At 41.8% G+C, this 25,093-nt stretch overlaps 3 protein-coding genes and 1 long non-coding RNA gene across 4 annotated transcripts; 3 read left to right on the top strand and 1 right to left on the bottom strand.

Annotated features, from left to right (window-relative positions):
• The first annotated feature begins 663 nt into the window (after positions 1-663).
• LOC135352227 (uncharacterized) lies at positions 664-2,039 on the top strand. The gene is made up of 2 exons (XR_010399685.1): positions 664-1,654; positions 1,706-2,039. It is a non-coding gene; the product is annotated as an uncharacterized LOC135352227 (long non-coding RNA).
• Positions 2,040-3,109: 1,070 nt separating this feature from the next.
• Positions 3,110-4,639, top strand: LOC135337622 (alpha-1A adrenergic receptor-like). Its single transcript, XM_064533628.1, has one exon. The coding sequence runs from the start codon at positions 3,187-3,189 to the stop codon at positions 4,183-4,185; it is 999 nt and encodes a 332-aa protein (XP_064389698.1). The 5' UTR covers positions 3,110-3,186; the 3' UTR covers positions 4,186-4,639.
• Positions 4,640-5,144: 505 nt separating this feature from the next.
• Positions 5,145-18,506, bottom strand: LOC135352202 (ubiquitin carboxyl-terminal hydrolase 28-like). The gene is made up of 18 exons (XM_064551360.1): positions 18,317-18,506; positions 17,980-18,051; positions 16,494-16,653; positions 16,065-16,206; positions 15,568-15,739; positions 14,033-14,209; positions 13,505-13,632; positions 12,917-13,175; positions 11,145-11,284; positions 10,547-10,785; positions 10,337-10,459; positions 9,294-9,833; positions 8,927-9,039; positions 8,416-8,574; positions 7,596-7,898; positions 6,608-6,687; positions 5,903-6,228; positions 5,145-5,455 (listed from the first exon to the last, which is right to left on the bottom strand). The coding sequence occupies exons 1-18, from the start codon at positions 18,359-18,361 to the stop codon at positions 5,304-5,306; spliced, it is 3,330 nt and encodes a 1,109-aa protein (XP_064407430.1). The 5' UTR covers positions 18,362-18,506; the 3' UTR covers positions 5,145-5,303.
• A 78-nt stretch (positions 18,507-18,584) lies between these two features.
• On the top strand, positions 18,585-24,624 carry LOC135352213 (uncharacterized). Its single transcript, XM_064551375.1, has 10 exons — positions 18,585-18,872; positions 19,591-19,716; positions 20,186-20,428; positions 20,955-21,084; positions 21,551-21,671; positions 21,879-22,135; positions 22,724-22,934; positions 23,225-23,364; positions 23,735-23,858; positions 24,258-24,624. Exons 1-10 carry the CDS (start codon positions 18,686-18,688, stop codon positions 24,405-24,407), a joined length of 1,689 nt encoding a protein of 562 aa, XP_064407445.1. The 5' UTR covers positions 18,585-18,685; the 3' UTR covers positions 24,408-24,624.
• Positions 24,625-25,093: the final 469 nt, after the last annotated feature.

Raw genomic sequence — 25,093 nt, forward strand, 5'->3', positions numbered from 1 at the left:
CAACAATGAGAACATCGTTATGCAAACTTAATGTAATGATCTTTACCAAAAATGGACATTATCTATTATCAAGAGTTCATAATTATGGTCTATTGAACTCGACACCTATTTTAATACGCTAAAATTATTCTGAGCATAATTGCTAGTAATAATAATAATAATAATAATAATACAAAATGACTAATAGTTGCTCTACTGGTTCATAAGAAAGTTCGCTGCATTTGATAGTTCCACCAGGAGAGAGTGTGGCTCATCTGTGGGCAGTGCTGGCTCTGATGGTGCAGGTGTCTTGCCCACCTCGTCAAACATCCGCGTGAGCAGGTCACCCAGTTGGTCTTGCTCCCCTGCACGGACAGAAAGTAAAGTGAATTTTCTATATTTCTATGTTTGTATGTATACAAGTCTCATATTCACACCCCGACTTTTCTCTATGGAATATATAGAAGTAGAAATAAGATTTTTAATTGCATTCCGATCATTTTTACTCTTCCTCCAACTCTCCTCTATGTATTATACGTGTCGTATGACAATGCATATTGCAGGATCCAACATACCCTAGTGACATGCATGCATGTATGTATGTCCGGGGTATATACAGGTCTGGAGAAATACATGATAGATGACAGCATATACGTATTAGTTAATGTACAGTGTAGAGGGGTTTATGACAGTAAACCTCCCGACTACGAGGGCGTAAAGCCCGAGGGGGAGGTGTGGTTTACTGTCATAAACCCCGAGGCACTGTGCATTAATTGATATAATAATTATGTCCCATCTGATTGGCTGACTGGTTGCTATGCATCAAGCTGCATGACTACCACATAGCAAAACTATTCAAACAAGAAGACAACTAGGAAAAGATAGCTCGTTCACACCAGGGCTGCTGTCCACACTCAAATCCTTGCGCAGCCTGGAGAATATGAGCAGCCAGCCCCTCCCTCAAAGCGAACGGTACAGAGCCACTCCCCCTCTCTGTTCAATTAGTCAGCCCCTCCCTCCACTTACTGCGCAGCAACCAGCCAGAAGAAACAACACAGCTAGCTCTAGCCTAGCCTCGATCCCAGGCCGAGTTTTCGCTTTTATAACGGTTAGGCGAACAACTGGGCCTGGTACTAGTTGTCTGCGCATGCGTCAGTTGTTTGTCAGATTTTCTGACAAATGGATATTCTTGTTCACTTTCGTGACATTTATATTCGTGTACTATCGTGTACTAGAAGTCAGTTCCCGTTTTATCATTATTGGAATCGATTGGAATGGCTCTTAGCTGAAGCTTCTCTCTTCTCTGAAGCTTATTCTGAAGACTGAACAACAAGGGAAGAGGTATAAAGCTTTGTCAAGCTTGTTAAGGTCAGATATTTTTGTTTGGGCCCTATGGCCGGCTATGCTATCAAGTCTTGTTCATGTTTGGCAAGAATGTAGGTAGACTATAGTTTCATCATTAATATGGTGGATCAAGTGAAGAGTTTGAGCTAGAGAACTTGGTGCTGCCATCATCAGCTCGTCGACAATGACACTATAACCGAGAAATTTAATATGTATAGATCTACACGTATTTAAAATGTCTACTTCTCTGTACAGGAGCAATGGCTAATATCCAGCTATCCCAACAGTGCTCCTCTTGGCTATACTAACGGACGAGACTGGACAGTTTGAGGTAAGGGTTTAACCGTCTTTGGTTTCTTTTAATATTGTCCTATACTCACAGACACAGGACTGGAGTATGACCTGCTCATTCGAGCGTTGCTGGGTAGCTCAGAGACATCAAGAGAATCTACGTTTTCTCAAGCAATGAGTTATGAGTTGGGGCCTAGAATCAGAGAAGTCCAGCAGCCTGCTAAATCTTTTTGAAACGTAATTTGAAGGCATTCAATCATCTTGAAGTTGCCCTGGGTCACTGTAATTGTGCTGCAGCACAACTGGCAACTCCCCAGGCCTTTGTGAAGCAGCTCCCTATGTGCATCTTTTGTGTACTCACTCTGTGCATTTTCTGTGTACAAATTTCTATTATTGATTTATTAAATATTTTTGCCGACCACAAATATACAATGAAAATTTGACGCATGCGCAGACAACTAGTACCACCAGGCCCAGTTGTTCGCCTAACCGTTATAAAAGCGAAAACTCGGCCTGGGATCGAGGCTAGCTCTAGCCTCGATTCCAGGCCGGCTAAGCTAGCTCTAGACCAGCTCTCTTCAGCTATGCCAGGCTAGTAGGCAAGCAAAGGTAAGCTTATAATAGCCACTCCTATATTATTACTAAACTGGCTTCTTTTTATTTAAATACAGAAGTGAACAGGCCTAGTGCAGTGCGTGCAGTACTAGTGCTAGTGAGCAAGGCTCAGCCTGAGGGCCTAGCCCTCTCCCAGAGTGTCTCTAAAGCAGCTCCTTCTGCAAGCACACAGCAGAATTTTTGATGAACTAGTCTACAGACTACACCCTCTGTCTCTATGTTTTCATTTATGACATTTTGTTTCTCATGCAAGACATTTTCATTCATCTGAAAACACCATTAATTTATTTTTACTGCATATGCTTGAAGTGCCAATTTATGAGTCATATTTTCCCTTGTAGCCCTGAGGTGCCAATTTATGGCAGTTAAATCCCACTAGACTACATGGCAAAAGTGTAGTAGGTGGGAAATATTTATAATTATGCCTCCCAGACAAACACATGAGAAAATACCACCAAACAGCATCCGTAACCATTTTATAATAATTATATGAACAATCGAAAGTTAAATCTAATATAAAGCAACACTATAATTATACGTATATATAATAGACACAACACATGCCGTATACGGTATACCGGCATGCAGCTAGTATGTCTTACCTTCGCTAACTAAATAGACACCGTGCATGCATGGATGGTTACATGAGCAAAACTTCACTAAACAGCATACTTATAACTATGCTTCCCAGACAAACACATGAGAAAACACCACCAAACAGCATCCGTACAATCTCATAATTATATTATTCATTATTATTATATTTATATTATTATTATTTATTATTATTATATTAAAGTAACACTATAGAAATAGTATAAAACACTGTTTAGGAAGTTTCTACATGATTTAAAAGCCCAAAGGGCTGGTGTTGTATAGTAACCTGAATTCAGTGAGGGTTCTATATACTAGCCCTGTTTCTATAGCAGTACAAGAATAGGTCGAGCTATAGTCATAATGAACCTCTCCAGTGAGCTAAACCAATCTTGTGAAGAGCATAGGCTGTTTGGACAACAAGAATTGAGTGACAATGCTGAGCTAGGGTTACGTTACTTTGCCCTTGTATACTACATTGCACTGTTTCCATTGTCTCTAAGTCTTACAGGACTGATCATCTTCCTCATCATCAGATTTAAGCATCTGCATCAGACTACATTTGTCCTAACTCTACAAGTGGCAATCATCGATTGTTTATACGTACTTATCATTTTCCCTACAGCTGTTATTTCTACAATTGATGGACATTGGTCAATTGGATTAGACATGTGCAATATCACTGGTGGAGTATTTTCATTTACTTTCAACCTTCGTAACTGGCTCATGTTTGTGTTTGTCTGCGATCGTTTCTGCACCGTTTTCATGCCTTTTCGATACAAGAGACACAGAAGGAAAGTGATATTGATACTGTATTCGATAGCGCTAGCAATATCTGCAATCAACGGAGGGCTAAAGATGATATTTGGTTGCTTTGGTGTCAGTAGAATTGTTTGGATATGCGCCAGTCCCGTTGATGAGACATGCCCAAATTACGCGTTTTGTCAGACACACACAACATTATTCATAGCACTAGGACTGATAATGGGTAGCGTAGTCCCCATGGTGATGTACATAATACTGCTCATTAAAGCAAAGAGAATACGCAACCAAATCATGTCCTCGGGCACACGAGAAAACATCGAGCAAAGAAAACGAGATCGAAAGGCAAACATCACTTTTTTCACACTCTTTCTCTCGCTTTTTGGAGTATATATTCCACCATTGTTTGGATTCATTTTTATCAACCTAATTTTTACACCGTTGGGAGTTCGACCACCCGAAGCTTTGCTATTAATCTTATTCTTATTGGAACAATTATACTCACTGTTACCGGTAATAGACTCCATAGCTATTTTGAGGAACCCCGAAATGAGAAAGGCCACAAAAATGCTCCAGAACAAGCTCCACAAACGATTCTGAATGCATGCATGAGAAGTAATTAGGTGCTCTCAGTCACCTTTTAATAAGACCAAACGTATTTATTAACTTATAGTGTATTCATAGTTTGGTCATGCAGCACAATGTCATGTTACGTTCTCTATATATAATTTTTTATTAGTATAATTATAGTATGCATATGGGATTAATAGAAAACAACAGTTGTGGTTATAGTGCACTTTACTGTAATTATGACTTATAGTTTGTGGTTATTGCATTATGCTGCATATTGCACTTGGCAACAACGTAGCAACGTATAATCGAATACCTCGAAAATAACCAGGTATATATATTATACGGTATACCGTATAGCAGGTAATTTTCGGGGGACAAAATATTCGTGGTTCAGCAATATTGAGACATTTCGTGGGTAATTTTTGTGGTTGCATAGAGCTTGCATTGCAGGTAAAGGTAGGCAAGGTCGCTTCATTTGTAGGTAAAAATATTCGTGGTTAGAGCTTCAACCACGAAAACCACGAATATTTTGTCCCCCAAAAATTACTGGCTATATAATTATGGTAGTTGATAACACTACATGTATGTGCTTTGGACTCACTTGTGCATGTGTGTGCTGATAGCTCTCAGCACATGCACACATGCACCCGTCACTGCATGAGAGGACCTCTCTAGGAGTTATATAGTTATAAGCCACTAGCTTATAGGTCTTTTAATTTGGTGGTCATCGATCGATCTGCTTCTGTTTGATGAGGTCCATAATTAATTAGTAATTCAAACATTATTTTCTTCTGCATGCATGTCCAGCTTATAGGCTTTATATATATAGCAAGAGTAAAAACCCTGGAAAATACCTAACCTGAAATGGTATAGGCCCATGCATGCATGCAGATAAAATAATTATCATCCTATATAATTATAGCCTCTTCACAAGGACTTCAGTGCGGCCTGGAATCGAGGCTACCAAATAATTAGCCATGAGAACGTCCTTATGCAAAACTTAATGTAATGATCTTTACCAAAAATGGACATTACGCATCAAGAGTTCATGATTATGGTCTATTATGAACTCTTGCCAATTATTCTGAACATAATTGCTAGTAATAATAATAATTAATAATAATACAAAATGACTAATAGTTGCTCTACTGGTTCATAAGAAAGTTCACTGCATTTGATAGTTCCACCAGGAGAGAGTGTGGCTCATCTGTGGGCAGTGCTAGCTCTGATGGTGCAGGTGTCTTGCCCGCCTCGTCAAACATCCGCGTGAGCAGGTCACCCAGTTGGTCTTGCTCCCCTGCACGGACAGAAAGTAAAGTGAATTTTCTATATTTCTATGTTTGTATGTATACAAGTCTCATATTTACAGCCCGACTTTTATAGAAGATTTCTAATTACATTCTGATCATTTTTACTCTTCCTCCAACCACAGTAAAATTAACACAGAAGATGGGAAGTACCAAAGGAAAAGTTAGACAATGAAGTCCTTTGAAAGCATACTTTAATAATTTGACACACAAGTATCTACTAGTCTATTGTACAACGTATATCGTATAGCGCGAAATTTTGTGGGTTAAATCCTACACGAAAATTAAGTCCATAAAAATTCTTTTATCTGCTAACTCACGAACATTGTGCAACAAATTGCTTTTAGAGGCCATTCTACGAAATAGAAATATATGCCTTGAAAATTTTGTGCTACACAGTGTTTGGAAAACCCCACCCACCCCCCACACTAACTCACGGCTTGTGAGTCCAGGTTCATTCAAACAATGACACCATTTCTCCCGTATAGTCTCCAAGATCCCCTCATCGCCGGGAGCAATGGCGTCTCCAAACAAGCCCATGCACGGAATAAGAAGCTCGTTCGTAACACTCAAAGCTCTCTGTACGTTTTTACTCAAGAAGAAATTGTAGGCCAGGTCACTGATGGCTTGCAGGGAGCGTCGTCGAAGGTTTGCCAGTAGTGTGAGGTGTGTGGGACGGAGGCTGTACTGGGTGGAGCCAATCTCGAGGATGAACTTGTGTGCAGTGTACGCTTTCAGAGAGTGGGCGAGAGCACCTTCCCATCTGCGTGTGTGTGTGTGTGTGTGTGTGTGTGTGTGTGTGTGTGTGGTGGGTGGGAGGGGGTTAGGATACTGTAGAATGTATACATGTACATGGAATAAAGAAATTGCATTATTGTAGACACACATGTACCGTAGTACATGTACTAGAATGTTTTGCGAGCATCAAACATTTGCGAACTTTGATAAATAAAAAAGCAAAACCTAAATTAGTACACACGATCCTCGCCAGAACGCAATAGTTAGACAGCAAAGGGTCAATTTTTCTGCTGACTTGGCTCATTCGCTCGCAAAGGTTTTTCACCAGCAAAATATCCTAGTAATACAATACTTGTATGTACGCATGCACACACATGCAAATGTATCTGATATGACGGACTCACTTATCCTCTCGTAGGAACTTGACTGCCTTGATGAAGTTCCAGCACATGATAACATAGTGGTTATACAGATTTCTTATCTTCTGCACGGGACAAGAAACCATCAAACACAGATAATGGTCACTATGAAAAGCTTTAACCTCTGGGGGCATACCAACAGTGGCTGTAATAAATACTAACACAGATCCAAACACATGCTATATGGAGACATTGGGGCCCATCAACCTGGCTGTATTATAGAGGGTGACCTGCTTATATAGGGTACAGCCTTCACTGTATAACTACTTTAAATTTATTACTAAAGTCAATTTGCGTTGAGTTCGACCCCGGAAGTTATGTGGTAAATTATGGCTTCATTTATGCTTTATGTGGTGGACAAGCATGCCTGGGACTTCTACATGGAAAATGCTAACTTTTAGCTGGTTGGAGCTTACCAACTCTACAGCTAGACTGGAAACCACTCCCCTTCTCTCGGGAGAAAGGGACTGGCAAGCTGCCGTGTTGAGAGTTGTCCCAGTGCGTGAGGAGTGTCACGCTCCCACAAGAATGTAAACGTCACAAATAGTCATATGCCACCGCCCACACGCTAAACAAAATATTATTGGCCTCGAGTATAAAGTACATCACTGGCGGTCTGTTATCGAGGCTGAAATAATATCGCCCACGCATTGCACATTTTGTGGTTTGTTTTAATTGCATTCCAACGGGACAACTCTCAACACGGCAGCTTGCCAGTCCCCAGAGCTCAGAGCTCAGGGAGTGGTTTCCAGTCTACTCTACAGCATAATAGATAGAAGTGCTTCTTAACAAGGAATCCAATGGTACATATGCATTTCAGTAAAGTATGACAAAGTTATCATAATTATGACAACTTTATGAAGGTCAAACACAACACAAATAGACTTTAGACTACCACAATACCACACACCCACAGTGTACCCCCCCCCCATCCACTAGTAAAACTACATGAGAGTATCAACCAACTACTCACATCAATATCTCCCTGCATATTCCGTTTACTAAACAGAGCCAGGAACTCCTTCTGTGCCAGGATTCTCAGATTAGCTCTGGGAGGGTCTGCTGACACTTGCTGTATGATCATCTCCAGAACAAGGCTCCTCAAGAGTTCTTTAGTGGCGCCCGAATGAATGGCGTATGTGACTACGTGTGCAAGGCGCGGGTCCACGCACTTGCCTTGATACAGACTAGCCATTTGAGTGTACGTGTCGTCAAAGGTGGCGATTAGTTCCTCCGAGAGGGTGGGATTGATTGGAGGGAGGGGAGGGGATTCAACCTGTGTGGTGTGTGAGGGTTGTGAGGGTGTGAGGGTTGTGTGGGCGTGAGGGTATACGTACATGTACATGTATATCAGTACGCCCACACTGCATGATTTGAGCATAAAATTATAGCTGATTCAGCAAAGCAAGTTAGAGTGCACATGCGCAGTGTCTATTCTACTGACAGCCCCTCCTCTTTTTCACTTTGCCATTTTGTCCAATTTGCGAGGTTTCGGGCTAAAGAGGTCGAGGTTCTACGTACCCACATGCATACGTGGAATATTACTGCCAGAGGTGTGTTTCCAAAGCCTGCCAGCATCATTTTCCCTCAATAAAAGTGTCTATTTGGGATATGTTGTAGCTTGGTCATTCACCTACACAATGGTATCAGCAGATTTTCTTAGAAATCTTCCAATCATAAGATATTTACAACAACTACAACTACTCACACATTTTTGTTATAATTATTATGCTCAAAATTATCTACCAAGGCATATAAAAATCACTTCAATTTTGCTTTCAACAAACATGTACCTGCATCTGCTCTGGACTCCTCTCCACGTTTGACGGAGCCCCTCCCCCCACTCCACCCTCTGATCTAGCAGTGTCCGCTAGTCCCGCAGCCACACCGCCAACAGACTCAGGGGAGGGGGGCTGGATACTGGTACGAGGACCATCAGCAGAACTAGGGATCTGAAATACGTATACATTGTATAACAGACTCGGTCCATTAGAGTATCAATATAGGTACAGGGATATAGTCAGTCCATGGTGGTTGGTACTAATCACCTCTAGACAAAAATAACCATCTCTTAGGCTGAGATTATGCTACATCAAGAGTATACTCATGCACTCCTGGCTACATGTAATTGTATAAAAGAGGCAAATGTGAGATTTAGAATTGAAAATTGCTTTGCTACTATCTCCAATCTCGACTTTTTTTATTCCCATTTCAAACATTCTGGGCACACACATCAGTGTATAATATCTAGCTATAATAATCTACTAAAGACAGTTACTGTCTATAGCGGTATAAGACACTCACATGACCGACGGCTTGTATTGAGCGACTGTCATAATCCGCTAACTCAGTTTGGAAGTCTGTTGCATCTCTGTCGACATAGCGCTGTAGATCATCCCTCACCAACAAGCTCAAGGCTGGAGGGAACAAAGAAGATACTCAAATAGTTGGAACCACATAGATTAAGTATCTTGACCACGGCTATAAAGTGAGTATAATTATAAGACACACAAACTGGGGCAAAGTTTGAATCACAAAGCTTCTTACTTCTTACAAGAATATCTCGAACAACGATTGTACGTGACTGTACAATGTACACGTATTTGCTAAAGATCTTATCTACTCTTGCAATAAAGCAAAATGAGACCCACAGATCCTAAACTAGACACACCTCTCCTGGTGAACTGTTGGTGTAGTTCCTTGTTCACATAGATGAGACAATAAGCGCTCGTGTTATGAGACCCTCCATAAGACTCCTTCTGAACATCCGCCCAGCTCACCTCCGTCACTGACACGTCGTTGAATTTCAACCACACGTCCTCATCTGATTGGACGCCCACAGATAAGGTCTCATCTGATTGGACGACATCTCCAACTACAGATTGAGCACCTGTAGTCGTACTCTCATCTGATTGGACGCCTGTAGTTGTACTCACATCTGATTGGACGCCAATAGCCCCTCCCTCCATTTCCATACCGTCTGTAGGGGCTTGTTGCGATATTTTCTCGTCATTATCAGATCTTGGTGAATTATCCATTGTGTCATATTGTCCTGTATTCGCTAGAGGCTCGTCCTTCTCACGAGTGGGTGTGGTCACTGAGGAAGGCGTGACAGTGGTGGAGGGTGTGGCAGTAGTGGAGGGGGTGACAGTAGTGGAGGGGGTGGTCAGGAGACATGCATGGCTCTTACGAACGTACGCCCAGTAATGACCTAGAGAGAGAAGTTGCATATAATTAGAAAAAGAAATGAAAATACATATATACAGGTATAAAAGTTACAATGTGCTGCTGGCAGTTATTGTGAGGGAGTAAGGCTTGCAGGCACAAGTACAACTATTACATTACATGTGGAAATATTTGCTTAGTACTTAGAGAGCTTTGTCATAATGCCCTTTACGAATTTAATAGACATGTACATTGTACAATGTAGCTACATGTAGACATCATAATTATACATACATACATGTATGACTGTTTAGGAATTCTGTGCAGACTACACACAACAAGACAAGTATTGGTGAAGTCTAGGAGTGGTGGCTATTTTGAATCCTCAATCTCAATTCAAAACTATGTACATGTATAAGTAGTAAACTAGGCCTAAGAGATGGTTATTTCTGTCTAGAGGTGGTTAGTACCAACCACCACCACCGACCAGTGTGGGCACATCACTGTACATTTACACACAATTAATAAGTTGTATTATTAGACGCCCACCTAGCGAGGCTTGCCCTTGATGTACAAGCACTGCATGAAGGTGGTAGGGTGTGGAGTTCATGATCGGGTCGCCATAGAGACCGTCCAGCGTGGACTGTGTCGATTTTATGGCCTCTTCCAATTCTGAGGCAGAGGGGAAACAGATGATGTACATAGCAGCAAATACCATAACGTGTAATTTTCGTACAATGACATCCATACACAACCCACCTTTGACCTCAGTATTGAGTTCATGAACCCAGCGATTGAGACATCCCTCGAGGACGTCCATCTCCCCAGAGGAGACAAAGTGGGGGGAGGGACGTAGGGAAATACGCGCTCTCTTCTCCGCCTGCTCTCCTTCTAAATCATCCAAGGGTGAGTCGGAGGATCCTTGCTCCCTCACAAACTGCAGGGTAAGAGAGAGGGCGTCCATGATCGACACGGACTTGCCACCATACTTGAGGTAGCTGCACGAGGAGTGGGGGGGGGGGGGGGGGGGTTGAGCACATACCGTATAGCGGGTTATTTTTTGATGGTGAACTTTTTTTTCGTAGAGCATCACCAGAAAATTACTATACGAAATTATTCTACCATAACAGTTTCTACATGTATGTCACTATCCTGAGCTGTACGAATATTTAGAATACGAGATATTTCACATGCAAATCTCTTAGTGGGTGTGGTTTTCTGGCATTGAACCGCAAGTATTACAACCCATGAAATTTTTTTTTCTGAGGGCTCTCGAGCCAAAATAATAGCAAACATTTCCTGCCATACTTTAGATAGATAGTACAACGTACTTACATAATTATTGTAACATGCTTACTTGTCGAGCTTCCCCTTCAGCTCGGTCATCCTGCGTTGAAGCTCCACCCCCTCACACCGCCTCCTGCGAGACTCCACCCTGTTGGCCTCCAGATATCGATCCATGCTCAGTTGGAGGTCAAATTGCAGCTTGTCGTGAACCTACATTTTGTACAATGTAGGAGAGAGTAGAAACTTGAAAGTTTTATAATAATGTGCATGTCGACTATTATTTATTTACTGATTCAGTCCGTATCCTAGGTGATGTCCAGTAATTATATTATATAATTACTTCCCCCAGGCACTATTCTTATAATCTACTTCCCCAGCAGATTTGAATTGCATCTTGACAAAATTTAGTACATGCAAGCAATAAAATTCAAAAATGTTGTGTAAGCTTGACAGTATTGAACTGAGCTAGCTGAATCTTGTAGTTAAATTCTTGCTCTGCGCTTTCTTAGTAGTCAAGGCTGTGGCTCAGAAGTAGAGGATTACAAGTATACTGTGGTGTTGTTGACAATAACAGACTAGTTCAGAGCTACAGTATAGTACAGCTAGCTAGCTAGCTACATGTACAAACCTCAGCAAAGTGCAGCTGCATTTAGTGGTGGGCGGGCCGGTCTGGTCAAAGTTTATGCATGGCTTCCAGCTAGCTGAACGTACCTAGCTAGCTAGCTAGCTCATGTAGCTCCACAGTAGTACTGCTAGTTCTATGCCTGTAACTGTTCTAACTGCATAATTCTGAGGCTGTGAGAGCAAGTTTGACTGTCTCCACTGATGTTCAAATGACTGTTTTGCTGTTTTTGCAGTAAATAAATCAGTTGTTGACTGGTTGCCTAGTAATTATGGTTAATAACAACTATTATATATAACAGGGTGTCATACAGGATTTTGAAGTAGAGGGGGGAAATGAGAAAAGTAACCAGAAAATGTTGCTAAAAAAAGGTCAACTGTTATTTCAATACCCAGCTATGGACACTCAGTCATAATTGAAAGGGGGGGGGAAATTGGAGCTAGGGGGGGGATATCCCCCCTTTCCCCCCCCCTGTATGACACCCTGTATAAATGTATTGTACATGTACATGTTGTGAAAACTCTTAAAATGTGAACTCTGGATAAAGGTCCAAACACAGTCATGCTATGGAGACTCTGGGGCCCATTAACCTGGCTGCATTATAGAGGGTGGCCTGCTAACACAGGTCCAAACACATGCTATGGAGACTCTGGGGCCTATTAACCTGGCTGCGTTATAGAGGGTGGCCTGCTAACACAGGTCCAAACACATGCTATGGAGACTTTGGGGCCTATTAACCTGGCTGCATTATAGAGGGTGGCCTGCTAACACAGGTCCAAACACATGCTATGGAGACTCTGGGGCCTATTAACCTGGCTGCATTATAGAGGGTGGCGTGCTAACACAGGTCCAAACACATGCTATGGAGACTCTGGGGCCTATTAACCTGGCTGCATTATAGAGGGTGGCCTGCTAACACAGGTCCAAACACATGCTATGGAGACTCTGGGGCCTATTAACCTGGCTGCATTATAGAGGGTGGCGTGCTAACACAGGTCCAAACACATGCTATGGAGACTCTGGGGCCTATTAACCTGGCTGCATTATAGAGGGTGGCCTGCTAACACAGGTCCAAACACATGCTATGGAGACTTTGGGGCCTATTAACCTGGCTGCATTATAGAGGGTGGCCTGCTTATAGGTAGACCACAATAGTACTGTATTATACCAAATTTAATAACAGCAAAAGGGAATGTGTTTTTAAGGATCATACAGCCGACCTTTTCAGCTTGTCCACTGTTCTGGTTGTACTTGAAGCGCGAGAGTGATAGCACTAGGATGGGGGGTAGGCTGGTAAACCATGCCTCTTGCTGTACCTCGGGGTTGAATGTGTATGCCCCCAGGCACTCGTGGATGTGGGTGTGGTCATGTACCTGTACATGCAGGGCACCAAAGTCCTCCTCGTGTTGAAACTTCTCTCCGTTGTTTGTACCCTCCCTCTGACAGTGCCCGGTGAATAGTTGGACCATTGGGTTAGGACTGCGTGTGTGTGTGGGGGGGGAGTGTGTGTGTGTGTGTGGGGGGGGGTGGGGAGTGTGTGTGGATGTGTGTGTGCGCGCATGTGACTCAGCTGCTATACATCATTCAGAGATGTGCCCAACACATAGTCAGTTGTGATTGGTACTAACCATCTCTCTAGACAACAAAAATAAACAATCACCTCACACATGTAGGCCAGTTAATACACACATGTAATGTACATGACATTACGCTGCAAATTTGCCTATGAAATTGACGATTGAAAACAGCAACCACTTCAAAACTTTTGGGCACATCACTGCAGAGATGTACCCAGTCATGTGACTCACGTGCTATCCCCGGCCGCTGCCAGGGAGTGTTTGAAGGCCTCCTCCGTCCACTCCAGCAGCTTGTGGGTGAACTCATTCACATCTTGTTGTCCTCCACTCTTCTCCTTGCTAAACACTTCTTTGAACGTCTGCAGGGAGGAAGGGGGGGAGTTAATTGCATGCTGTATGGCGGGTAACTTTCGAGCTAGCCCGATAGTAAATTATCCAGTTAGATACATGTAGTTAGAGTGGGTTGATACCATATAGCGGGTATATTTCGAGGATATACATTTTTGTTGTTTTCGCTGATCAAGCATCTACTGCAAACATTTACACCCACGAGTTTAATATCGCATGCATACTGACTCCAAACTTTCCATTCAACCTTAAAACTCATATTTATATCTTTTTTAAAAAAAATATTGTGCTAATGAATTTTCTGCAAATCCGTCAAAAATTAGTACCCTAAAAACAGAGAAAAATCTGAAAACACTAAAATTACTATCTGTCTATAATAGCAGGTAACTAGTGTAAGAACATCCGTCTCACCTGAATGACAAAGCTTGGGTCGACGTACTTCCTTGGTGAGAGTAGTAACAGGGCAAACAGTTTCTGTAGCTCCAGTAGGAAGGACACGCTCGGGTGATGTTGAGTGGTCCCGTTGGTGAAGGGAGGGGGAGTGTAGCCGAGCACCCTCTCACACACCACAGGAACATGGAGCAGTGACTACAGGGGGTGGGGGGTCAGTCATGTGACTAGAACATTAGTGAAGGGGGGGGTCATGTGACTAGAACATTAGTGAAGGGAGGGGGAGTGTAGCCGAGCACCCTCTCACACACCACAGGCACATGGAGCAGAGACTACAGGGGGGGGTCAGTCATGTGACTACAATTTTTGTGAAATGCCTATTTTCAATCCTCTTCACAATCACACAAATAATTTGCCTCCTTTTTGCATGTGGTAAACCAGGCCTCTAGAGATGGTTAGTACCAACCACCACCACCGACCAGTGTGGGCACACCCCTGTACATGCATGTGTATCGTTACAATATAATGTATCGTATACTGAATGATTACTTTGTCTGTGTATTTGACTTAATGATTATAACTGCAAACTATTTAGAACGTGCAAAAAACACATGCAAAAATGGTAAACTCAGCTAAAGATCAACAAACAGAGCATTATTCCAATGGCTACAATTACTGAATTAGATGGAGGGGGAGGGAGGCTTTGCTAGAGATCACTGCAAACATTTCCAACCAGTAATGTGCCCGACATGTTCAAGTGGTGTCAATTTTTAATTCTCAACCTCAATTCAACATACTAACTTATAGTCTAACACGTATTAGACACTAGTTGATAAGATCTACATGGGAAGTACATGGGAAAAAGTGCCTCAGAGCAGGTATACTATGGGACTTAGTATACATGCAAATTAAATTTACTTAGTATATATACCTAGTATTCCGTTGTCAAGTAATTGTATTGTAGTCAAGCGGTTTGCGCATGCGCACTAGTATCTAAATGACTATTTTATCGGTGTCCATGTGATTTAGAAGCCCTCAGCCACTTTAGTACCCTCGCTACGCTCGGGATACTAAATCAATGCCTTTGGGCTTCTAAATCCCATAGACACCTCCAAAACAGTGTCTAACTATTATGTAAACTAGGCCTAAGAGGTGGTTATTGTTGTCTCTAGAGAGGTGGTTAGTACCAACCACCACCGACCAGTGTAACATAAAGTAAGTTATGCACATGCTCTTTGACTACCTGAGTCCTACCCTCCTCCTCAGCACTGAACCAACACATGTGTGGGGGCACACGGTTATTAAATATCATATAGCGGGTAATTTTCGTGAGGTAAAAAATTTGTTCAACTCGAAAACGGTGGTTTGCGTGAGTAAAACGTTCGTTTAGTCTCATTGCCTGCACTGCATTCATACGTTCCAGTAAGCCACGCCTACGTTAAAATTTCGTGGAGCGTCAGCTTGCCCACGAAAATAACGAATATTTCACTCCACGAAAATTATCCGCTATACGGTACTTAGATACATGTATTTAATTAAGCCCTCTCCTCTCTTACCTGTACTACAGCACTGAACCAACAAGTGTTGCCGATGTTCTTGAGGCCCACGGCAGTTGTGCCCGCTCTCTTCCGATCGTGGGGGTTGATAGGATCTACGAAGGCAGTGCTCTTAGGTAGTCCCAGTCGAGTCAGGTTCTCCTGGTTAGCCGCAATACTCGCCTCTACAGCTCTGAGGGGGTTAAACTGTGAAGTACAATACAACAGCTCTGAGGGGGTTAAACTGTGAAGTACAATATAACAGCTCTGAGGGGGTTAAACTACATTGTAGCTATAAAACACAGTACCTTATTATAAAGATCGATATATCTTCAAATCAGAAAATACATGTCCTGATATGGAGGGTCCACGTTGTATTATAATTGTTATTGGTTATCGTGTACATGTGCGTCAAAATGGGATGCTTGGATATTAGATGTCATATCTCTCTTGGGAATAGCAAAGGCGCCTGTTCTAATTATAGGATTAGCTTCAATATTGCCGTACAGTATAGTCACCTGCTCAGTTCCTCCTCTTCAATGGAGATGCCAGATTTCTGCTGAGAGCCACTCATCTGTTGAAGGCTGAGAGCCAGCGCTTGCTGCAGTTCACGATCAGTATTGTCCCCTGACCCAACCTCCGAGGTCAGGTCTATAGGATCTGATGGGAGGGGGGTGGTACAGTATATGTGCAGTGGCGTGCCCAGAGAGTCAAAGAGGTACCGTATAGCGGGTCATTTTCGTATGGTGGAAATTTACTTCGTATTGTATCATCATCCGAAAATTAAAACTACGAAATTATTCTACTGAAATTAATAGGTACATGCATAATTATACATATAGTTCGTACATGTACGAACATTTTCGTTGCTATTATCACGGTATATAAAATGAAGACATTATGAACTTATAATTATATCCCCTATAATCATTAATAAGTGTTCTTACTGAGTTGAGTTCCAGTGGCTTTATCAATGATGGAGCCCACAGTCGGAACTGGCTCTGTCCTATGCGGTGTGGACTTTGACCCCTCGTCATCATCGTCATCTCCCTCCCGCATTTTGTCCCAGAGCTTGCTCGTAGCCGTCTCTAGATCATAGCACACTGACTGTGTGTGTGTGTGTGCGTGAGGGTGTGTGTGTGTGCATGAGGTGTGTGTGTGTGTGTGTGTGTGTGTGTGTGTGTGTGTGTGTGTGTGTGCGTGTGTGTGCGTGTGTGTGGGGGTGTATATGCGTGCGTGAGGGTGTGTGTGTGTGTGTGGGGGTGTATGTGTGTGAGGGTGTGTGTGTGTGGGTGTATGTGTGTGAGGGTGTGTGGTGTGTGTGGGGGTGTATGTGTGAGCTATACATAAATAAAAATGTCACATATCAATCATGAATTACCGCCTGTACACGATAAACAGAGCTAATATGTGTAAATGTACAGCGAAATAATAATTATGATGGCCAATTCAATAAAACTTTAAACGCATCCAGACGATCTTCACTAGGTACTAGGTTATAACAAGGGCGTATACAAAGAAGAGGGCATGCAACTCACTATGTATCCTACGTACTCATCCGACTTCGTATCAGAGACCGGATATGCTAAAAATAGAATCCAGTATACGGACGTGAACAAGTGGGCGGTGTTGTTTACGGAGTTATAATTATGGGCGTGTACATCAGAGCTGCCTAGCTAGCTAGCTAACAGTGCAGTATTATTTTAGAGAAGTGTCATGACCAGTCCTAGTCCAGCCAGGTCCAAGACAACCCCTTCGAGCATGAAGTTGAGTGCTGGGCGCATTGTTAAGAAGTACCAGAGACTCAGGAAGACAGATTATTGTACCTAGGTTTCATCTTCTTGGAGTTGCAACTGTTGAATGGTTTGCCTTTGCCTTTGACACTGCTAGTACAAGCCATACTGCTGCTGAGAACTAGTTTTACTATGCTGCAATCGAGCTAGCTAGCTGGCACAGATATATATAAAAAATACTTTGATCTACCTTGTGCGGTCAAAGGTTACGCGTGGGCGTTTTGTGGGCAGTTCTAAAAATAGCTCAATACGAAGTCGGATGATTCTGAGAATGGGGCGAGTTGCATGCCCTCTTCTCTGTATACGCCCTTGGTTATAATGATACCTATTGAGTAGGATCACGAATTAATCATTCAGCCTTCAAAGTGGTAGCTATTTTAGTCTTTGTTTTCAATGCAACACACATATTCTTTATGTAAACTAGCTAGCCTAGGAGATGGTTATTTGTCTAGAGGTGGTTACTACCAACCACCACCACCGACCAGTGTGGGCACATCCCTGTCCTCTGCGTTTGGGAGTGTTTGCTATGGAAACCCAACTCGTTAAATTTTCTGTTTTGGTTGATTTTTGTTCAAAACATGCAACAATGAATAGGACTCATAATTATAATCTGAAACAGTGGCAGTGCGGAGATGCCTACCTGCAAGACTATCATAGCCTGGTCGTTGGTGATCTTGAAAGTCTCCTCCAAATGTGCTGCCTTTGCTTGCACCTGGACGAGGGATTAATGAAGTAATACTAAAATTAAACTACCATACTTTAGGCAGCAACAAAAATATAACGTTGTGCTAGACTACATGTATGTATGTATGTACAGTACACAGAAGCAAGTGAGTTTTTAGGTGTTATAATTTATATGGAAAAAATGGTCAAATACGCATATTTAGAGGGTCTCTTTATTAAATCTAAACTTAGTAACTACAGTAGCAATGAATGATATTAAAGGGCTGAATAATTATGGTATATAATACACGTACACTGAGGTCTGCCCTCGGGGCTGTAATACGATAGGGGCTGTCCATTAACTCAGTCACAGCTTCTCAGCATCCAGAAACCTTGCATTGATACTTCGCTACAGTCGAGTCAGGATATAAATATAAGCTTTTGTATCACTTGCTTGCTTTTGGAGACCATGTGTATTCAATTTTACTTTTCGTTTCAATGAGACAGACGTTCAGTTTATTAGAACACGTTTATTTTGACCTCTGACCTTTGATTTTGGAAATTTAATAGGGGTGGGGCTTAGTGCAGAAAGTGGGCGTATAAGCAAGTAGTTAAAATTTATAATAACCTTCATGCCTTTGAAACTATATTGCTGAAGATTTTTAACTAACTACTCACCGATAATGTCCTCAAAGCTTCTCCTAGTGCTGCTGTGTTGCGTGTGCGTGTCTATGGGAGCTCCTGTTACCTGGACGGAGCTCTCTACAACATCCACCCCACCTCCTGCTCGATGGAATGCTGGGCTCGCCATTGTCAATGGAGTTGGTTATCTGTTTGGGGGAGAAGGAACTCCAGCAAGTGGACTATTAGGTAAAGGAAACATTTAAAATATCCCCTTCCACTATTAACATTTTCTGATAATGCGCCTATAGCTAGCTATGCATCCAACTAGATTTATTTACGTACATGTAGCTAGCCAGCTGTAGTCTTCCCTATTCCTGTGATTATGACGTATCAAGACAAGCTCTGGATTTTTTAAGCCCAAACTGCAACCCCGATATGATAAATCTGTAGCTCCATGCGTGTAGCTCAGACTAAAATTGTTATTTTACCAGCTATATGATTGGTATCTGATGTCTGTCAGTTTTGATAGTGAGATTTGTGTAGACTTTGCATAAGACGTGGATTTGTCCCACCACCACCTCTGAAGTTGTCATAGCTACCTCACTCCCTCACTCATATCATCATAAGCCATAGCTTTGTTTTCAGCATATGTTAGCCATGTTACAAGTATTTCATATTTTAAATACCGGAACTACAGGGGACTTTCGGGAGGTGAAGTATGTTTAGTAAGTTCGTGGATCTTATTTTCGTGGTTGCACTGCAGGTAAAGATAGGCAAGGTCGCTTCATTCGTGACTAAAATATTCGTACGTGCCAGTGTACTACTACAAAAACCACTAATATTTCCCCCGGCGGCCCGATACCTTTCCATAATAATGAGGGGCCCCTCGGGCATTATGTTGCTCCACCAGAAATTACCAGCTATACGGTACTGTATCTCTATAATTGTATCATCTCTATCTCAGAGGATATGTGGATGTTTACTGTTACTGGTAGCACTGTTGTTTGGACTGACATGTCTGGCTCAGGACCATCGGCACGCTACGGGTTTGTGAACGGTGTTGTTGACGGTTACTGGATCATTTCCCACGGTAACACATTGTGCACTGAATACTGACATAATTATTGTGGCTAGCTTTTCACTGCATATAATTATGTCATCATTGAACTTGTGCGTGTTTGTTATAGGCGTATTTATGTATTGCAATGGTAGAAAATCAGTGTCTTCACACACTGTAAGAATAATTTATACACTTTGCTTAATTATTTTGGTGAACTGAGTGCTTGATAATATACATGTAGCTATTTCAACGGTAAAAGATGTCTGCATGCCCACACTGTAAGAACAGACAAAGACAAGACATGCCCTCTTTCTTGCTGAATACAAATAGCATTATCTCGGTTGGCATTCACATTTAGAGAGTGTTTTACTATATTCACGGTAATGACTGTGACGTTTGCATGCTATCTTGAAACTTGACTGACCAGAAATACATTTGCAACTAACACAGTCCTTACATCATAATCATGATTTGGATCCCCCACCTCCTCCCTCTCTAGGTTGCAACAACGAGATGTGCTTCTCTGATGCGTGGGCTTTCAACACTGCCACCAACACTTGGAGCCTATTGGTCAATTCCACTACCCAGACGGCCCCCCGAGGGCGTTTCACGTCTGCCGGGGGCGTGTACCCTGGGGGCCGTGACCTCTGGCTGAGCATGGGACAGAATATAGCCAGTGTGAGTAGGAAGTTCTCTGATACCTGGGTCTTGCGTGTCAACACCTCTGGAGCACAGCTGACTGGTATGTATGTATATGTCGTATACAATTATATACTGACACAGGATTTCAATATAATTTTTCAATCTCCAAAAGAAGCGACCTCTGGTTTCGTAATTATTAAAAAGTGTCGTTTTAATTAAGTACTGCATGCATGCAAGGCACTATTATCAGTCAATTGGAAAAAATGGGTAGTGAAGTACAAAATATAAACAAGGATTTGTATAATTGACTCATCATTGGTATCACTATTTTACGCTATTGCAGTTTCTTCTCTTACCAAGTGAGTATGTTGTTTGTTGCTCTTACAGCATGCACACGTGTTGATTTGTTATGACTCAGTTTAAATGTATTCATTGCCTGTTGTTTCTGCCTCAATAATTTATAGCACGAATCACCCAAATACAATACAGTGTACATAAAATGTGCCTGTCATGAGAATAGTACGTATCTACTATCAGTATGACATTTATATTTGTCCGGAGGTGGCTATATATATATATAATCTGACTTCAGGTATTCAATAGTACAATATTATTCTCTTATGCAGCTGAGTGGGAGGAGGTGTCTTCAGGGGGTGGTCTGGACCAGTACAACCCGTTCCTCCCCCACGCCCGCTCCCTCCACGCTGGTGCACCACTATCACCTGACACTTTTGCCATTGTCGGAGGATGTGCCGCGTGAGTATTATATATATACAGCATTGTAATAATCACGTTGTCAAGGTAATAAGTACGTAATAAAAACCATACAGTCCCTTAATTAAACGAGGCATGTTTCTGTAAGGGGTTGTCGTGATAACACTTAAAAATCCTCGTGTTTATGCAATAAATTACACTTGTACAACTCATGCATTAAAGCTGCATGTGTGTCGGAAATATAGTCGTTGTGAATTCCTTGAAGACCAGTGTATATAGCCAAAGCAACAAGCTACGCAAATAATACACATGTGATTTAAAGTGCCATGCTTTAGAGTACGCACATTATGATTTGCCCCATGCAGGCCTTACATTTCTGATTAAAGTGTATCTGAAGTACAATAACATCACTATAATATACATGTATATATAAATTATATGATCTGTAATTATCTTGAGAGTATGACTGTGTAAGCAATTGTCAATGTTATTTGTTTGTCATGTGCAGTGGTGGACAGGTGGGCGGTCCTTGTCCCATGGAGGATTCGTGGACTATTAGTCTCTCAGAGAGAGTGTGGCGGGAGTACCCTCACTGTCCCTCAGGCAGAACCAGGGCCGTGCTGACACCAGTGAGTCTAGTTATAGTTACACACTTTATTTATCAGTTCTCATTAGCTGTTATCACTTTTTTGCTCTAGTATACTAGGAGCACTGATAAATAAAGCGTGTAACTATAATTGTGCTATTTAGCACACTTAAGCGTTTTTTTGATGCAATATAAGCTATACCATGCTCAGCTAGCACACTTTATCCATCCATCCTGATTGTCTCTACAGGTACCTGGTTTTGAAGGCAATGGCTACCTATTGGGTGGCAGTGAGTCCTGGGGTCCGGGTGTCTTCTCTCCACAGCTCACACCCAAAGAAGTGAACGCCAGTGAAGTGGTTCTCATGACAACCAACGCCACTACCTTCAACTGGCTGAGACTTAAGAGTGACGGTGGCAATTTTCCTGAGAATTTAGATAGTCCCAGCGTGGCCGTGGATGCTACCAGCGGAGTGGTGTATTATTTTGGGGGGAGGAGGCTTGAAGAGTGAGTAGCATAGGGGTACATTTTGGTTTCATGGCTTGTTTTAATCTGCGAAATTTATAATTACCCGCTTTAAAATATTATTATACACATGCAATAGCTTGCATAATTATTATACTGATAGCGGTACCATAATTTTATATCTTCTAATTTATCGGACAGCAAAAAATAATTATTTTGGAAATTGTCCGGGTATATAATTGGAACAGATTTTTATACAGCATGCGAAGTGTCCGGAATAATTAGAACAAGCAAGCAGCTGCATGCGAGCTAGCTAAGTTTAATAGACCAGTGTGCGACTGAATAGTTGCACTAGCTATCTAAAACTAGCTACTCAAAGCTATCTAACTGCAGCACTCTAAGTCTTGTCTTACTTGCCGTCTGTGAATGGTGAATGTAACTCAACTTTTCAAAGTATTGTCCGGATACTTAGAACAAATGTAATATTAAAGCACTGGAGTGTCCGTTGTATTAAGAACAACGAAAATTGCCCAAAGGAGTGTCCGGGTAATTAGAAGTGTCCGATAAATTAGAAGATATACGGTATATATAATTATATACAACTGTTAAATTTTAACTCTCCCTGTACAGTGGTGCCTTCCAGCATAGGATGTGGACGTTGGGAGGAGATGGACTTGACCAACCAGATCTTGGCTGCTCTCAACCACAATACACTTATGTGCATCTCCATGGTACCCTCATGTATCTAGCCTGGGGCCTCTTCTTCCCTCTAGGCGTCTTGTTAGCACGCTACTATCGCTGGACCTGGCCTTGCTGGTTTGTGTTCCACGTCATTATGCAGGTGTGTGTGTGTGTGGGTCTACCATACCTATATAAATTGTTCGAATAGAAAGAGAAGATGACCAAAGCAATGTGTTACTTGATTTAATATAGCATCGCAAATTTTCTCAAAATTGAAGTATAGTTTTTGGCTGTCCACTATCTATACATTATATAACTTGTGTTAAGAACACCCAATTTAGAATTAAAAGAGGCGTTTATAGCGCGGTGTCAAAGCTCATTATAATTTTTTGTATTCCATTGAAGCCAATTCCTGTCATGTTTGATGTTTTGCTCTCTTTGTGTGTGCAGTGTTTGGGAGTGCTTGTGACGGTGGCTGGGTTCGTGGTCATCTTCTTGGTGGGCAGTTACAATGAGCCGGCCTTCCCTCACGCCATTGTCGGCATTGTACTCACCACTCTCATGATACAACAGTTCCTATCGGGAATATTGTGAGCATTAGTTGTATGTATGATAGCATTGTGATATGTAGCGAGTATACTTATAGTAAAGGCAACTAAATAAACATTAGCCAATTTTTCCTATAGCATACATGTGTTGGGTACAGTGAAGCCTGCATGTCTATTGTAGTCATCACCTATAATACATAATAATACAGCCAGGCAAGAGTAGATAAGAGTATACTCTTATCTACTCTTGAGCCAGGTTAATGGTCCCCAAAGTCTCCTATACATATAGCGTGTACTTATACCTGTGTTAGCAGACCACCTTTTTATTACAGTCACTGCATGTTGTAACTAAATGTACCTTATAGCTTTATTTACCATGCAACTATTGGTTCGTCTCTCCCCCCCTCTACAGCCATCCGTGTGTGGACAAGGAGGATGGTAAGACCCCCCCTAAAGAAAAATCTACGTATCGCAAGTGTTGGGAACTTTATCATGCCATCTCAGGATTCCTCACCGTAGCGATAGGACTGGGACAGGTGAGAATAATGAGCTGAAAACTTCTGCTGACTTATGTGAATTGAAAGACTATTGTTCACATTTACGTTAGTTACAAGTGTGTGTATATATAAAATTTCAGGCATGTTTCAGGGGCGGATCCAGGAATTTTGGTAATAGCTAGCTAGCTAAGTAGCTGATAGATCACTATATAGATAAGGTTCTTAGGAGGAAGGGAGGGGGGGATGAGCCCTCTATTCCATACCCCTGGATCCGCCCCTGTGTTTATCTGCATACAATCAATGTTTGTACTATAGATCTACTTTATATCGATATCTTCTGCCATTGTCTTTTGTGCGGTTGACTTTACACCTCCCTACATCTTTTTTGCAGTTGTTTTGTGTGTTGGCTTTACACCTCCTATTTCCTTCATTCTGCAGGTGACTCTGGGGGTCTTCTTAATCAAAGCCCCCTTGACCGTGTGGGCTGTGTGGGTGGGTATGGGGAGCGCCTGGCTGATCGCGTTTGTTGTGCACGAGTGTGTCTACGTATGTTGCAAGATAGCTCACAGAGGGCAGAAAATTTATTAGAACAATAACTCTCCCCATCTACACACATTATACTAGCATTGTTTTTATCTCAGTACCACCTTTGTTTGTAGCTGTTACATCTATACTCTGTTATTACGTATAATTATGCTATTAATAGTTACGTACACGTGTTGTTGTTTTTGTGCTATTAATTATACCAAGGGCGTATTTTCTCTTTGTACGTCCTTCATTGTGCTGTATACATTATGCATGTCTGGTCATTGATTTTGTCATGGGTGCATGCATGACTGTGCTAGCTCCTATAGATCTAGAGCTTAGAAAATTATTGACCAACTACATGCACATTTTCGTATAACGATGATTTAATTATTTACATAACAAAACAAAAATCCAGTGATATTGAAAAAGTATACACACACACACACACACAGCTATAGTTCGTTAATAAGTTTATCGCCACTTGTTGGACCTGATGTAACTTGATCGAGTTATGTATTGCAAATAGTAACAAGTTGCTTGTAACTCAAGCTAGCTTAATTCTAAGGTAATCATAAAAGAGTGGTATACATAACTGTGAAAGTAACATTGAGTACCAAATTAATTTACAAAGAAGACAGTTCTATCAACCTTACTACTACTATACTAGCGTAACGCATTTGCATGCCAAATTTGACTGTAACTGAATATTTCGCTTTGCAGTCTGGAGTAGGAGGATAATCATTATA

This window comes from Halichondria panicea, chromosome 1 (assembly GCF_963675165.1).
Source record: "Halichondria panicea chromosome 1, odHalPani1.1, whole genome shotgun sequence".
NCBI lineage: Eukaryota > Metazoa > Porifera > Demospongiae > Suberitida > Halichondriidae > Halichondria > Halichondria panicea.

What these genes read in the sequence shown, in the direction of transcription:
- LOC135337622 (XM_064533628.1), top strand. Translation starts at nt 3,187, where the DNA reads ATGAACCTCTCCAGTGAGCTAAACCAATCTTGTGAAGAGCATAGGCTG.
- LOC135352202 (XM_064551360.1), bottom strand. Translation starts at nt 18,361, where the DNA reads ATGGACAGCCCCTATCGTATTACAGCCCCGAGGGCAGACCTCAGT. An exon ending in AGCCACTGGAACTCAACTCA is followed by an intron (nt 16,207 to 16,493) that starts GTAAGAACACTT and finishes CCCTCCCATCAG; the next exon opens with ATCCTATAGACCTGACCTCG. An exon ending in GCAGCGGCCGGGGATAGCAC is followed by an intron (nt 13,176 to 13,504) that starts GTGAGTCACATG and finishes ACACACACGCAG; the next exon opens with TCCTAACCCAATGGTCCAAC.
- LOC135352213 (XM_064551375.1), top strand. Translation starts at nt 18,686, where the DNA reads ATGTCCTCAAAGCTTCTCCTAGTGCTGCTGTGTTGCGTGTGCGTGTCT. An exon ending in ATTGTCGGAGGATGTGCCGC is followed by an intron (nt 21,085 to 21,550) that starts GTGAGTATTATA and finishes TGTCATGTGCAG; the next exon opens with TGGTGGACAGGTGGGCGGTC. An exon ending in CCAGGGCCGTGCTGACACCA is followed by an intron (nt 21,672 to 21,878) that starts GTGAGTCTAGTT and finishes TTGTCTCTACAG; the next exon opens with GTACCTGGTTTTGAAGGCAA.